This window comes from Glandiceps talaboti, chromosome 15, assembly GCF_964340395.1.
Source record: "Glandiceps talaboti chromosome 15, keGlaTala1.1, whole genome shotgun sequence".
NCBI lineage: Eukaryota > Metazoa > Hemichordata > Enteropneusta > Spengelidae > Glandiceps > Glandiceps talaboti.
This window is the reverse complement of record NC_135563.1, coordinates 17,385,659-17,402,397: the sequence shown is the minus strand read 5'-3', so window position 1 is coordinate 17,402,397 and position 16,739 is coordinate 17,385,659. Positions and strand designations below refer to the sequence as shown.

At 37.1% G+C, this 16,739-nt stretch overlaps 1 protein-coding gene and 1 pseudogene across 3 annotated transcripts in view; both read left to right on the top strand.

Annotated features, from left to right (window-relative positions):
• The first annotated feature begins 286 nt into the window (after positions 1 to 286).
• On the top strand, positions 287 to 2,829 carry LOC144446279 (ectoine dioxygenase pseudogene; annotated as a pseudogene).
• Positions 2,830 to 12,534: 9,705 nt separating this feature from the next.
• LOC144446086 (WD repeat-containing protein 11-like) overlaps positions 12,535 to 16,739 on the top strand; it is a 33,536-nt gene continuing 29,331 nt past the window's right edge. For all 3 annotated transcript variants that reach the window (XM_078135787.1, XM_078135785.1, XM_078135786.1), the window contains exons 1-5: positions 12,535 to 12,703; positions 13,473 to 13,542; positions 13,745 to 13,940; positions 15,133 to 15,306; positions 16,052 to 16,244. In XM_078135787.1, the coding sequence (XP_077991913.1) occupies positions 12,600 to 12,703; positions 13,473 to 13,542; positions 13,745 to 13,940; positions 15,133 to 15,306; positions 16,052 to 16,244 (737 nt within the window). In that variant the 5' untranslated portion in view covers positions 12,535 to 12,599. The remainder of the gene's footprint in view (positions 12,704 to 13,472; positions 13,543 to 13,744; positions 13,941 to 15,132; positions 15,307 to 16,051; positions 16,245 to 16,739) is intronic.

Genomic DNA, 16,739 nt, shown 5'->3' with positions numbered 1-16,739 from the left:
CCCCCGAAGTTAAAAACGTACACTCCCTTACACGATTTACATGTTAATACTAATAATACCTACACACACATACATCGTTTTATACCCTATTGAAAAGAGGCTGACACAATTGTGAACACAGTGCCACAGCTTCCAGGTAACAAAACGTGCTAGATTTCAGGATTGGTCTGCCAAACACCTACTAAAAACCCAGCAGAAGTTGAACGTGAAGAGTTTGCAAAGTATGTCGCAAGTCTTTCTAAAACGTTTTCTCCTGGGTTCGCGTTTCCAGAGTAATCTCACGAAAATGGTAGCTGGTCCTGTTCGAAAGGTGTGGACGTCGACACGCTACACCCCACAAGCAAGCTTAAGCACGATTGCACCGTCTCCTGCAGTTGTAGATGACCCTTACAAGACACGTTGCGAAACTGCTGAAGTTGTTCAGCGCGTTGATCCTGTTCTGTGGACTTCAGCTGGAAAGTCGCAAGCTATTACACCGTTGACAGGTGAGCAACTGAAAGAATACGACAAAAGGGGCTATCTCGTGCTGAGAAATGTCTTCACTAGGGAGGAAATGGCGCCAGTGATTGAAGAGGTCACCAAGACAAAGAATGAGATAGAGAGTAACATTGGAGAAGGCGAAGACCCTACTATAACTCGGGATAACATGTTTGCGACCGAACCTACAACCTCACAGTTACGTAGTCTCTTTAGTCCTCACCGATATTACAATGCTATGGAGAAAATGAGTCGCAGCAAGAAACTTGTATTACCAGCTCAGCAGATTCTAGCTGACGACGTGTACATCCACCAATCTCGTGTCAACTTTCACCAGGCACTTGTGGGTACGGGACATAACTTTCATATCGATTTTGAAATTTTCCATGCCGAAGATGGCATGTTGAGAATGCGTGCATTGACTGGTATCGTCATGTTATCGCCTAACATTGCCCAGATGGGGTCATTGATGGTTATTCCTGAAAGCCACAAAATGTTCTTCCCAACGCAAAAGAAAACCACCCCGGATCACTTGCAAATGTCGTCCAAGTATCATCTGAACTATGGTGTTCCAAGCGATGACATCCTCCTGGAGATGGCTGATAAGTTTGGTATTGAATATTGCACAGGTGATGTTGGTGACGTCATTTTATTTGATATCAATCTTTTACATGCTAACCATAGCAATCTTACGCCATGGAATCGTTTCAACTTCTTCATCGTGTATAACAGCCTGGCTAACAAGCTGATTGAGCCACTATATCCCCCGGTGCCAGGACAACAGAGGCCAGAACACATGGGGGCAAGGGATCCGAAATGGGTCAAACCAATCGAACCAATAGACGATTTACTTGGGTCTTTTTAGTAACCGAGACTCACTTATGTCGATTAATTCGATACGCTAAATAGCCATCAATGTCACGACATTGTCATGAATTTGTAGTTATACTTTAATATAGTGTTTGGATTCAGACATGACGCTGTTTATAATGTCGCCAAACACCCAGTTAGAGAAAATTTCATTGCAATAGCTGAGATGGGCGTCAAGATAATAATTTAGACGTGCTCAGTTTTATCATGAATCTGCCTGACTGTTTAATATTTTAGAAAGATAGTGTGCCTGGGAAAACTGTTGTCCTCAAGGCGTCTTTTTTTTAGCAGAACTGAACTGAACTGAACTAAAGGTTCAGTAGTGCTATAGGCATAGCAAAGTGTCTGTCTGTCTGTCTGTCTGTCTGTCTGTCTGTCTGTCTGTCTGTCTGTCTGGATGCGTGTGTGTGTGTGTGCGCGCACGCGTAAACAACTTAAAATCAGATTGCTTTGATATTTGGTGGTCATGTTACTTCTGGTGTCTAGTTGGGAAATTGTTCAAATGAAAATGATTGCATCAGAGATGGATTTTGGGTCAGAAAATGTGACTTTGGTCAAAAAACCGAAACTCCAAAATTACTGGGCAGATTGGCATGAAATTTGATGGGAACATTCTTAGATGTGAGTAGATTAAGATTTGTACATGACATGATGATTCCCTTAGTAATATGCAAATTAGGGCTAAAATATGTCGTTTTGGTCAAAACCTATAATTCCAAAACTACTCGGCAGATTGGGTTGAAATGTAACAGGGATGCATCTGTGGGTGTATAGATGAAGAAATATAAAGCATTTAATGATCTCATCAGTAATATGCAAATTAGGTGTAAAAATGTGAATTTGGGTAAAAAACTTATCTCAAAAAGTACTTGGTCAATGAGACTGAAGCTTGGTGAGATGTTTCTAGAAGTGTTATTCTGCAGATTTTCTTCAAAATATTTTGAAACAATTGGCCCTAGCAACCGTGACCACGCCCTTACCAACAACTGAGTGGCAGTATATTTTGCTCAAATAACATCATCTAGTTGGGAAGTTAGGAAACATTCAAAAAATGTATGCAAATATCCCTAGCAACCATGACCACGCCCATAGCAACAGCCAAACGGTCGTGTATTTCACAAAGGTAACAGGGATAAATAAACAATTGAACAAACATTCAAAAAATGTATGTAAATTTGCCTAGCAACAAGACCACGCCCATAGCAACAACAAAATAATCACTTACATTGCAAAGATAGACAGGAATTGAAAGCAAATGAATAAACATTCAAAAAATCTATGCAAACGTGCCTAGCAACAAGACCGCACCCATAGCAACAGCCAAATGATCGCGTATATCCCAAACATAGCAACATGGTTGGATAGGCAACTGGATAGTCATTCAGCAAATGATCACCTATTGTTAGCATGGACTAGCACACTGAACCCATGAGGGATGGCCCTCACTGGACTTCTTGGGAGACAAGTGTTTATATGCTTAAAGAACTATCCAGTATAAATAAAGATTATTATTTGATTTATTTATTATTACTCTAGGTCAATGCATCCATAAATGGATTTTCATGCATTGATATTATTATTATTATTATTATTATTATTATTATTATAAACATTTTTAAAAACTGTACAGTTGTGCTACAACGCCATTGGCGGTATTTTTTAAATTCACGAACGCAAGACCCCATGTAAACCATAAGTGTCATTCACGTAATTTACATATGATATATTATAATAATAATAATGACTTTTATTTTTTTTTTTTAAAAACTGAAAGACAAGTATTAGATAGTCAACGAGTTCGGGAGGGTTATGTGCCAAATAAAGAAGAGTTTTTGGCACATAACCCTACCGAACGAGTTGTCTATCTTACTTATACTACGGCGTGATTGGCTCAAACGGATCTTTTAAAAAAAATGTGTAATTTGTTGAATACAAATTGAGTGCTGAGCGTAATATAGGCTCAAACCACTAAATAGATGGTCTGGTACATAGATCACGGCCTCTGATTGGCGAAGATTGATAATTAGTTGTCTGATAAATAGATTTATGAAATTAGCAATTTACATTTTAGGTCATGTTGTGACTTGTTTTTGTCTGATGATAAAAATAACATAATTTGCATGGTATTAAAATAAGCTTAACTCAAAATGTTTGCATTCCATTCGCCTTTTTCTTCAATTCTATCCCAGACAAACCATAGGCTGGTGGAGGGTCTATGGACAAACAACACGACGTCTAATTAATTACTTCATCCTTGCCTAATTCACGACAATGTTATGCTTATATTCATACAAGTATAAGTGTCTCACTGGAGAGAACAATGTTCTATGCAATATTAGTAGCAGAGCATTATAGACTTAATTCAAAAGAATAAGGATGTTATAAGTCGTTACTCACGCTGGAAGCGATCGTGAAACGACTGATAAAATTGGGATTGTCAAGGTCGATATATACACTTATATGGTTGTGTATATATTACGTAACAAGATGGTCAGACTATATTATTCCTTAGGGACCGGACAGAATTTACGGCAGGGGGGGGCCTGGGGAGAAATTATCTCTGACTTGTTTTTTTTCCTGGCCCCCCCATCCACTGTGACCAAAATTTCACAGCCCCCCCCTTTCAAAAGTATAAACATCTCATGCCCCCCCCCCAAAAAAAAAAAAGAAAAAAAAAAAGTGCACAATATCCTGCCCCCTACAATAACTAAAAAGAGTACAATTTTTTTTGTTACTGTAGCACAACTGTAATATTTCTTTTGGTACTACTATTATGTTACTATTTCAGCCCAAACAACTTAGTAGTTGTAGAGGAAGTTTTTTAGAAAACAAAACAAAATAAAACATTTTGACCATACATGTTATCATACACATGTGGTATAATCTTGTTTATTTCCCAACTAGACACCATAAGTAGTCATCACTTAATACCTAGGCATTTGATGTGGTGGTTTTAACTGTCATTCACTGATACATACACAGAAACACAGACACAGAGTAAACACACATTCACATGCGTGATTTGCGAAAAACTGTAGTGGGGACATTTGTGGGGAGTATCTAAGGACATCACATCACCTACATAGTGTAATCAAATATCTATTTATACTCATAACACAATAACTATCTAATGTCAGACATTTGTGATGTCATGAAGTGCTAGCAAACTAATTAAGGATTTTATGCACACTGAGGTCTGACAAATATAGCTTTCACTTTCCTACACCAAATGCATTACCAATACACATGTAAATGTAAGACATTTGTGACTTCATGAAAGTGCAAAGAAATTCAGAATGTTGTGGAATACTTAGATGTAATCAATATGCTTTCAGTTCCAAAACCATACATATTTAAACCTATAGTGTCAGGCATTTGTGACTTCATGATGGGGACAGCAAATTCAGAATTGTATTCAATACACTGTACAGTGATCAGATGAGTATTACTCACAGTTTTCTAAACCATTCACATTAAAGCTTGAAGTGCAGTGTCAATAGTGTCTTCCTTCGCATTTAGTGAAACTGCACGATCACACAAACAAGTGTAATTTTACCCCTTTCATATAGTGTTGGTTTAATACGTCAATATTAATGATATTATCGTCATTTTATTGTATTCTGATAGAAATATTCTGAGCCATAACTCGGGAAACAAATGCCTGTGATGATATCCCACTCAATGTTGTATGGTTGGTTCCGTTTCTTCAAATTCCAAACTTGTTTGGATAGCTCTGTGCTGTACTCTAATATGAGTAAATGTATATTTGTGGTTTGAGAATCGCTGTTTAAATGTGTTCTCTGTTAGCCCAAAGTACAATCTTGTGTTGCCGTTATGTGATGTGACTTGTGCCCTGTATATTATAGGGCCCTGTACGTTGGTTGATAGGCAATTGCCGTTGAGCGGACACTGTTTGCGATCTCTACAGTTGCAGGATATATCGGATTCTTGCAAGGACTGCACTGACTGCCTTGTTATGGTTTCTCACAATACACGCCATGTTTGGCATACAACTATAACTTAACTTGAGATTTCCTTTATTGAAGATCTTATGTAGTTTGGTGTTTTGGGGAGAATTCCTCTCAATAAGACGGCGAAATAGTTTGCCGATATTAGATTGAACACTCTTGTTGAATGGCGGGTTAAACTATTTGATGTTTATATATATATGGGAAGAGTAACAACAGACAAAGAAAGCTTTATATTCGACATAAATTTCCCTTGTACAGTATTTCTGAAGGACCTGGATGAAGACCACACAATGGACCAGTCTCAAGGACACGAGTCGGAATTTGCATGGGGTCATTCTGCAATAGACCCAGGCTGAACACATGCAAACGCTAAGGGAGCCTTCAGTAATTACGAGAGGGCCGGGTGGGACGGGGGATTGAGGGGAAGGTCATGTTTTAGACGATTGCGATTCACTTCGCCCCAATTTCAACTCGTCCCAATTTCAACTCGCCCCATTTTTAACTCGTCCCATTTTCAACTCGCCCCAACAACACTAGTAAACGTTTATAAATCTAAACGATACATGGACTCGAAGTACGGGTACCGAAACAATGTACATGATTTTACCAACCTGGCGCAGTTGAAGCATAGCAAATGTAACATTTCGTAGCTAGAAAGTGGTGTGGGTTTTGGCTAAGTGTTTGGTAGATCTAGAACTTATACTAGCATAACAACTTTCCTCAGTCATGGAATATCACTTTTCACATTAGGACTTAATGTTTACAACCCAAATAAGAAATAATAATGATAATAACCAGGGAGAATATTAGTGACTGACAGGCTTACGACTTCCGCGCGTATGGGTTTTGGAGACGAGTCTCCTCTCCCTAGTTATTAAACGCAACTAAGTATTGTAGTATTATGTGTTTACAGCAAAAGTGGTACTTCATTAGTGGAATACAAGATACCACAGACCCTCCAAACTGAGTACTACTAGCTTCGATTTCATATATGCACAGGTAAATTATATTGTAAAGAATTGGGGCGAGTTGAAAATGGGGCGAGTTGAAATTGAGGCGAGTTGAAAATTGGACGAGTTGAGTGGGACGAAGTGAAATGGGACGAGTTAAAAATTGGGACAAGCTGATCCGTCACCTTTTAGACACTCGTCCAGACAGTACAACAAAAAGATGTTGATTATATTTTAGTGATATAAAACTTTACTATAGACGTAAAAACATCATGTGTCCACTATGCTGACTTTCGACTTGGTTTATCCCTCCATCGTTTTGGTTAGAAAACCAGATTTTTTATGCCATCATGAAAAATAAAAACAAACATTCAGCCCACAAATCTGATCTACTGAAATTGGGGTGAGTTGAAATTGGGTAACGGGATGCAGTGACCCGTCACCGGCTGAGACAAAAAGCCACCTAGCTGTAAAGGTTATGGGTGCGTGTTCGAATTCCCAAATGCAAAAAGCATGATATAATGAGACTAATGGTGCACTGACACGTTATTTGAAGTCAAAGTATTGAGGTATATATATATATATATATATATATATATATATATATATATATATATATATATATATAAAATAAGACACAGTAACCAGGTACTTCATGATTAATCTGTACAATTTACTAGTAAGGTTACTTAGTGTAAAGTTAGACCTGGTCACGTGGTAAAGAACTACGCCTCTGGGCTCTTTTCATCCTTTGAATAAGTACGTGTCACCTTAACCCCGTGCCAAATAATGACCTTGAGTAATTGTAAAGCAGTGGAGTGAACTGCAAGAGTGAACATGTAGACACCTCTGGGATTTTTTCATCCTTTGAATAAATACATGTATAGACACAACCGTGTTCTTTTGTACCAAATAATGACCTGGAGTGAACGCGTCACCCTGGAAAAATCCTACTAGTATTAGCAAAAAACATGTGGTTCCAATTACGCTCTATTTGAGAATAGATGGGGTGGGTAGTTTTTTTATTATTTTTTTTTAAAGTTGGGAAAATAACAATTAAAAAGTCTGGCATTTTCCTAAAAGTAAATAAAACGCCACTTAGAAGAATGTGACACTTTTAACAAAATGCACACTGAATATTCACGACTCCTAAGTTTAGATAAATAGTTATAAATATTCACCATGCATAGGCAGATTGGTTTCTTGTGGGACTGTATTTGATGAAAACTAGTTGTCCGATAAAATTGTTCTATTAGATTTATGAAATTAACAATTTACATTTTACTAGGTCGTGTAACTCATGCTGTGACTCGTTTTTGCCTGATGATAAAAAATGACATATTTTTCGTGATATTAAAATAAACTTAATTCAAAATGTTTGCGTTACCCTTTTTCTTCAATTCTATCTTAGACAAACAACACGACGTCTAATTAATTACCGTCTTCATTCTTGCCTAATTCACGACAATGTTATGCTTATATTCATACAAATATAAGTGTCTCACAGGAGAGAACAGTGATCGATGCAATATTAGTAGCAGAGCATTATAGACTTAATTCAAAAGAATAAGGTTGTTATAAGTCGTTACTCAGAGTTCCACGCAGGAAGCGATCATGAGACGATTGATAAAATTGGGATTGTCAAGGTCAATATGCCCCTCAATAAGACGGAGAAATAGTTTGCCGATATTAGATTTAACACTCTTGCTGAATGGCGGGTTAAACCATACGATGATTATATATGGGAAGAAGAGTAACAACAGACAAAGAAAGCTTTATATACGACATAAATTTCACTTGTACAGTATTTCTGAAGTACCTGGATGGAGACCAGACAGTGGATGGATCAGTCTCAACAACACGACTCGGACTTTGCATTGGGTCATTCTGCAACCAATGAATTGTCAAGTGACAGTGATAGCCCCGAAGACATGCAAGCGCTAAGGGAGCCTTCAGTAATTACGAGAGGGTGGGACGGGGGATTGAGGGGAAGGTCATGTTTTAGAAACCCGTCCAGACAGTACAACAAAAAGATGTTGATTATATTTTAGTGATATAAAACTTTACTGTAGACGTAAAAACATCATGTGTCCACTATGCTGACTTTCAATTCGATTTATCCCTCCATAGTTTTGGTTAGAAAACCAGATTTTTTATGTTAAATCCATAATGGAAAAATAAAAACAAACATTTAGCCCTCAAATTTGATCTACTGAAATTGGGGTGAGTTGAAATTAGGTAATGGGATGCAGTGACCCGTCACCGTCTGAGACAATATGCCACACCTAGCTGTAAAAGTTATGGGTGCGTGTTCGAATTCCCAAATGCATGATATAATGAGACTACATCGCGACGTTTTCATTGTAGTGCACTGACACGTTATTTGAAGTCAAAGTATGGATGTATATATAAAAAATAAGACACAGTATTAAACCAGGTACTTCATGATTAATTTGTACAATCTAGCTAGTAAGGTTACTTAGTGTAAAGTTAGACCTGGTCACGTGGTAAAGAACTACGCCTCTGGGCTCTTTTCATCCTTTGAATAAATACATGTATATACACAACCTTGACCCCGTTCTTTCGTGCCAAATAATGACTTTGAGTAATTGTAAAGCAGTGGAGTGAACTGCAAGAGTGAACACGTTTAGCAAAAAACAGCAACGTGTGATTCCAATTACACTCAATTTTAGAATATATGAAGTATGTAGTTTTTTTTAATTTTATTTTTTAAAGTGGGGAAAATAACAAATAACAATTAAAAAGTCTGGCATTTTCCTAAAAGTAAATAAAACGTCACTTTGAAGAATGTGACCCTTTCAACAGAATGAACACAGGATATTCACGACTCCTCGGTGTTGAATACCTTTAGATAAATACTCATGAATATTCACCATGCATCTAATAAATATGTGGTCGCTAAGGGACCGGCCAGTTTCTTCGGCCTGGGGGGCGGTGGATTTGTAGGGGGGGGGTCACCCTATTTTTTAAATTGGCAGTAGTGGGGGAGGGGGGTCATGCTGTTTTGAAACCACTTTCAACCACTACCTTCATGTCCAACCATTGATTGACTCCCCAAATTAGACTTGCTCTTGCTAGTCTCCAGGCTTTTTGAATAATGTTTACAAACGGAAACACACGACCATTTTCTTGTTTGTGAAATAATGATAAATACAAGAGTGAGAGTGATTGCGAAACATTCAGTTGAATTGAACGCGTATACGCGCAACAGAGAGATCGCGGACTAATAACTTGGTGAACGGGGGAAAAAAACATCTAAGGACAACATAATACTCAAAAGTCTAATTAAAACAAAATATTTGAAGATTATGAGACTTAAAAAAATCTCCCAAGGGACTTGTGCAAGCCTCAAATCAAAGTTCTTCCCTCCACCTCTTACTGTCAAGATGCTATGAAACTTTATTTCAAAAAATGTTTCAACCATGTGTAGTTGCTTTTTACCATTGTTAGAGTTGTCTTGGAAAGCTTGCAAATTATTGTCTGAAAGTGTCTGTTAATAGCCTGAAAATTGGCTTTAAGAGTAAAAATCCTCCAGGGCTTCTAGGGGGACACCACCTAGAACCCCCCGTAAGAGGTAGACATGTTCCAGTCTCAAATCAAAGTTGCTTTTTACCATTGTTAGAGCTGTCTTGTAAAATTTGTAAATTATTGTCTGAAAGTGTGTGTGAATAGCCTAAACATTGCCTTTAGAAGTAAAAATCCTCCAGGGCTTCTAGGGGGTCTCCCCCCCCCCCAATTCACACACACACTCACACAAGAGGTGGACATATCCAAGTCTCAAAGCTCTTCCCTCTACAGCTTACTATCAGATGCTAGTGACTTTTTGTCGGCCCAATGGAAAAAAACCCTGACACCCCCCCATCCCCAAGCTGGAGAAACTGACCGGTCTATCTGAATTCTGAGCTCACCAATCAAGTTTCCGATTTGTATTTTCAGTGTGTCATCATACCATGGCATAAAAAACTGTCAATGATGTTTATTTAATTGAAAATCAAACATGTATGTATCTTTTTACTCTCTGTATTGCCCTGTGCGAAAACCAAACAAAAAATTGTGGCAATAAATGTAGGTGTTCAACATTGACGTAAAAAAAAAATCCGGATATCTCAAAGAAGCAAAGAAAAAAAAAGTTGCCAGCATAGATGTGTGATTTGGGTCAAAAAATGTGATTTTTGGTCAAAAAACTTAAACTCAGAAACTGCTGGGCAGATTGGTGCAAAATTTGGTGGGAACATTGTTAAGGGGGTGTAAAGTAAGATTTGTTCAAGACGTGATTTATTCCATCAGTGATATGCAAATTAGGGCTAAAAATGTGTCTTTTTGGTTAAAAATCTATAATTCCAAAACTACTGAGCAGATTGGGCTGAAATTTAATGGGAATGCATTTAGGGATGTATGGACGAAGAAATATTAAGCATACAATGATTCCATGAGTGATATGCAAATTAGGTGTAAAAATGTTCATTTTTGGTCAAAAACTTATATCTCAAAAGTACTTGGTCACCGAGTCTGAAACTTGGTGAAAAGTTTCTGAAAGTGTTATTCTGCAGATTTTCTTCAAAACATTTTGAGAAAATTGGCCCTAGCGACCATGACCATGCCCTTAGCAACAACCAAATGGCAGTATAATTTGGTCAAATAACAACATCATCTGGTAGGCAAATGAGTAACCATTCAAAAAATGTATGCAAATACCGTAGCAACCATGATCACGCCCATAGCAACAGCCAAAAGGTCGTGTATTTCACAAAGATAACAACAGGGATTAATAGACAATTGAATAAACATTCAAAAAATGTATGTAAATTTGCCTAGCAACAAGACCACGACCATAGCAACAGCCAAATAATCACGTATATTGCAAAGATAACAACAGGAATAGAAAGACAAATGAATAAACATGCAAAACATGTATGCAAATGTGCCTAGCAACAGGACCACGCCCATAGCAACAGCCAAATGATCACATATATTGCAAAGATAACAACGGGGATTAATAGACAATTGAATAAACATTCAAAAAATGTACGTAAATATGCATAGCAACAAGACCACACCAAAGCAACAGCCAAATGATCACGTATATTGCAAAGTAAATATCAGGAATTCACACACAAGTGAACAAAAACATACAAAAATGAATGCAATTATATCTAACCACATGACCATGCTCATAGCAACAGCCAAATGATAGCATATATCGTAAAGATAGCAACATGGTTGGATAGGCAACTGGATAGTCATTCAACAAATGAACACCTATTGTTAGCATGGACTACCATACGGATAAACATTTTAAAAAACTGTACAGTTGTGCTACAACGTCATTGGCGGTATTTTTATTTTTCCAAAGTTGCTACAATATATTATTACATATTATGTACCACTCTGGTTGTTGATGTAAAGTTAAAAATAAAACCGGTATTTTCGTTGGGATTATGTGCGAGAAAAACAGCTCCTCGTGTTAACATTTTCCTTCTCGTGTAGACATTTTCCTCCTGCAAATCTTGAAATCATTTCATTTGTTTTTTATGCGTGTACCCTTCATTAGTAAGAGTGGAAAGCATCCAGTTACCAAACTTGTATGTCGGCTGAGTGGATATAAAAGGCGAGAAAGGAAATAAAAGGTATTAGCAATACGGACAGCAATTGAGTGGAGAATACGAGGGCTAGGAGGTACCATAGACAAGTAAGTCTTACTCGTCTGTGGAGGTACCAATGTATCTCGACAGCGCAGTAAATAAAAGTCTAGTTTCCGGTAGACAGGGACGGTATTACGTATTACAAAATTTCATCTCTATCCCAGTCTAGTAGAGGCCCTGACGAAGGTGTTAATTCTATCACAGGGAAAAGGGCAAATAATCAATGTTGTTCTCACGATTTTCCAAATTTCTAATATTAATTTCTGTATATTTCCCTGGGGTATATTTCAAATAAAGTTTTAAATACTGTTTCCTCTCAATGTTTTTCCCCATATTTCCTACCTGATATCACTGTCTTATCTGAGTTTATCAGCTTTGCATTAATTAGTAGCTTGCTTATCCGAGAACTGCATAATGCGTTAATGGGGGCAAATACCCAGTGACTTTGTTCTTGAATTAGCAGGCTCCCCCCCCGTGGGTAGACAAACCACAGACAACTAACTAGACAAACGCTGCAGACAGCTGAGCCTAAATATACTCCCTAGGTTCGTGCATGTTCAACGAGTTGGTAAATGTTTAGCAACATACGTGGTTTACAAAATGGCGACTTGGAAGTAACCCGGAATTTATTTTGTCAACATTTGAAGGAAATCCTTGACATAGAGAAGATGTCAGCGCAAAGCGAACTCCAGAAACATTTATTGAATCTTAAACTGTCAAATAAAACGTTGACAGGAATTCTGCACAACAATAACAAGGGGGCAGCTGATTGGTAAGTACGTCATGTCACACCAAACGCTGACTGTTGATCACATGAACATTTATGGTGTAATATACTTGTTGATTTAATGTATTTGAGTCGATATGTATTCTCGTTTTAAATTTTGTCATGGTATGGTTCTTGAGTATACACATTTTTTTGCATATTTGACATTGCAAGAACCAGGATCTAAGAACAGGCGACTGAATGAAACCGTGGAACCCAGATCAACGTTGAAACCGGAAGTTGTCATAAGATACACACTCGACAGGAGAAATTAAATTTTCGAAGTTCTGTGAAAATCCTTATTTTAGACATCTTTTCATTCAAATATTTATAACAGCGAATAAAATTTATCTTTTATAGGCCTCAAAGTATATTTTATCACGAAAATATACCGATAAAACTCAGAGATTAAATGCCTTGTAATGTGTGTTTATTTAGGTAGCAATTCAAGATATTAAAGTACATTGACCTCGGCGTTCACTCCAGGTCTTCCCAGGTCTATCCGTCTAGGGTAAAATCTGCATGGGTTCCAAGGTATTCTACTTGATTTCCCATCAAAATTATGGTAAACTGTGTGGATATATATATGTAGGTTTATCAGATATTTCCCTCTGTTACAGGACTCCCAGATCTTTGCAAAAACACTGAATTAAATCAGTTTTTGAAAGGGAAATAATAATATTAGTGTATCATCAGACAATGAAGCTGATTTTACCTGGCAATATGAAAGCTAGAATTAGTTTTGAGTATTTCATCTATTTTGCTTGTGTTGTAGGGGATGGCAGGGAATGCTTGCATATGGATGTCAAACATCTGTAGTTATTGTTGATACCAGAACTGTACAGGTGAGAAATTAAATATTTTTATGAACTACTCAAAGTAAAAATATATATTTTTATTTTTTTAGTTTACACTCTATTCACTGATGATGTACTTCATTTGCATGCACAGCATTGGCCTTGTAAAAAGTATCATTTAATCTTGTAACATTTCTCTCTGTTGTGATGAACATACATCAATTTGTGTCATCATTGTCTCTTTTCAAAGGTTCTACAAACATTGGAGAGACATAGAGCCATTGTTGTGAAAGTGAAATGGGCAAGGCAGAATTATCATCATGATGAACGCTCACCGTACACACTACGGCTTGCTTCAGCTGATGCTCATGGACGCATCGTAGTATGGGATGTCAGTCAGGCTGTGCACAGAGTGGAATTCCAAGATGGAACGAAACCAATTCTAGGTAAATCAAAACGAAATAACAAATATATACACATAATTTCTTTAACTTATTGTATGTTTTCTAGTATTTATGTTCTATGAAGTGACTTTTTCTGGTGTTTCTGATTCAAACCAAGGCATTCTTTTCATTCTGCTAACAAGCGTTCATTACTTTGAACAAAATTCAAGATCAAAACAAATAGTGGTCAGTTTGTTGCTATGGTGATAGCATTAGTCAGTTTTGTTGCCATGGTGAAAACATTTGTCAGTTTTGTTGCCATGGTGATACCATTGGTCTGTCTTGTTGCCATGGTGATGACATTGGTCAGTTTTGGATCAGACTAGTAAAATTTTATGGGATGAAAGTAGACAAATTCCTTAAAGAAACAGAATAGATTAGGATTAAAACTTAGCTGATGATATCCTAAACAACTAAATTACTCTATCTAATCCTCTCTCCTCCATTGCTAACATAGCTAATATGAGAATATGGGGTTTATTTGTTCATTTTGTAAATGTAGAGAGACGTAGCTATTGAAAAAAGGTAGAGAACTCAGAGCAAAGAATTTGTCCCTTTGGCTGCAAGTGTGATGAGTACCATTTTGTACTTGTGTGCCCAAAATATCAACATGTCAGATCTGAGTGCATGTGATTGGACATTTATTTTTGTTAATGCAGTCAATAAACACCTCCACTCTTCAAAACAGTGGAAAATATTCATTCTATATGTATGTACGTAAACAGCTTTAGGAAGAAAGCATTTATTTTGAAGAATAGAAAGTGGGCTTACGAGGCCTGTTTGTTGTAATTACTATATATCAGTCGCTTGAGAAATGATAATCAGTAGTGAAGGTACCCAAATCTTTCAGCCAGCAATGTTGGATGTGAAGTACTCCCCATGATGCACTGCTCCAGCAGCAACTTCCTGATTGGGCAAGTTGAAATCTCATTTTCCCAAACTCTCGCTTGGGGAGATCTCATAGGCAGAGAGCTCTCCCTCCCCCCAGTGGCGAGAGTTTTGGTAGCCAAAACTATTTGTGACCATGAACCTTGATTTATTTTGTTCATATATGTGTGTGTAGGTCCATGGCCTTAAGTACTGAATAAACATAATGAATGTTGAGAGATGTTCTCACTATCTCCGTCTTGTGATATTCTGTAAGGTGTCACTGTGTATCTAAAAATTTGCTGTTTTATCTATCAATGTGTTACAGAGATGGACTGGCTATCAACACAAGATGCATCCCATGACTTACTGGTGGCACTACATCCGCCATACTCTATTATTTTATGGAATGCAGACACTGGAACCAAACTATGGAAGAAGTCATTTACAGACATTATTCTGTCATTTTCATTTGATCCTTTTAATCCAACAAGCCTTACCTGTATGTGATCTGCAAACGTTTCGTTATTTTTTTTTTTTTTTTCATACTTCATAATATTTGATCAGGTTTGCTTGAAAATGTGTACAGTATGTAGTGTTTATATCTATACACTAGTACAATCCTTTTGTATAGAACAGTGAAATATAGTCACTTTGGAATGGTAATTTCATAAATTAAAAACAATTGCAACCTTTTGATCCATCTACTACTGACTTTGATCATGCAATTGGATTTAATTATGCAGTGTTAATGTCTCCGGAACTGGAGGAATAATGTGTCATGGAAACTGATGGTAATCGATATCGATGATAATAATTGTGTGATCAAGGTTTGTAGCAGATTGATCAAAGTATCACAGTTTCTAAGTTGCCATTCCAAAGTGATTATATTGTATTGTCAAATTTGATTCTTGGAACCATGGACTACATAGATTCTAAATTTCCATCAGGGTTTTCACTTTCAAGCATAATGGGATAGATGTTACCCTGTGAAATATTTTATTTTTGAGCGTAGTGAAGCATCAGGAATTGTATGCTCCCAGGGAGTGGAGAAAGCTTAACAGGCTGTTGTGCTGTTATGGGTCCATACCAGGGTAATTATTATCAGCATAGAAAGAGTGAGATAAAAACATTATTTACATTTTATAAGTCCAGACTAGGTGAAACCCCATACTTACGTGAGTAGTATTTTGAATGTGATGATGGCTTATTTTTTAAATTTTTTTTTATAAAATTGCATTTCACAGTACTGGGACAAGATTGTATTTTATTCGTCAATGATTTCTCAGTATCCAAACCACCATCTAGTAATGGCAAGAAGTTTTATATTGAAAGCACACCTAGTGCTTCATCATCAGGAGGAGCAACGAGTGACAGAAGAGGTAGTGCTAGGACAGCATTTAAACGTGTCAAGATGTTGGTAGGAGAGGGCAAACCAAGGTAGGTGCAAATTGTTTGGAATGGGATGGGTTGGTAAGATGTGGGGGTGGGGGTGGATGGGAGAGGGTGAGGTGTCATTGAAGCGGAGTTGTCAATCAAAGAGGATGTTATTCCAAGGAAGAGATGAAAAAGATGAAAATTGGATTTTTAAAAAGGAAAGTACAAAGTTTCAGAAAAGTGTTTTCATTTATTTTGCTCATGCAATAACTAGTTGTTGGTAATACTTTGGTTTGTCAATTGTTGGTCAGCAAATGGTAGATTTGTTAGATGCTGATGTCATTTGACCACTTTATACAACATTGTAAAAATACATCAACAACTCCAACAAAGTAGATGAGTTGTAAATAAGAATAGAAATAATGTAACTCAGTCATTATTCATATTTTCATGGGTGGACACTATCTAAGTACATGTATATTATTGCGTAATTGCTTGCACAGTTATGTGCGCATACTAGTGGTATTTGAACAGCAGTGCAAAACATTATTACATATA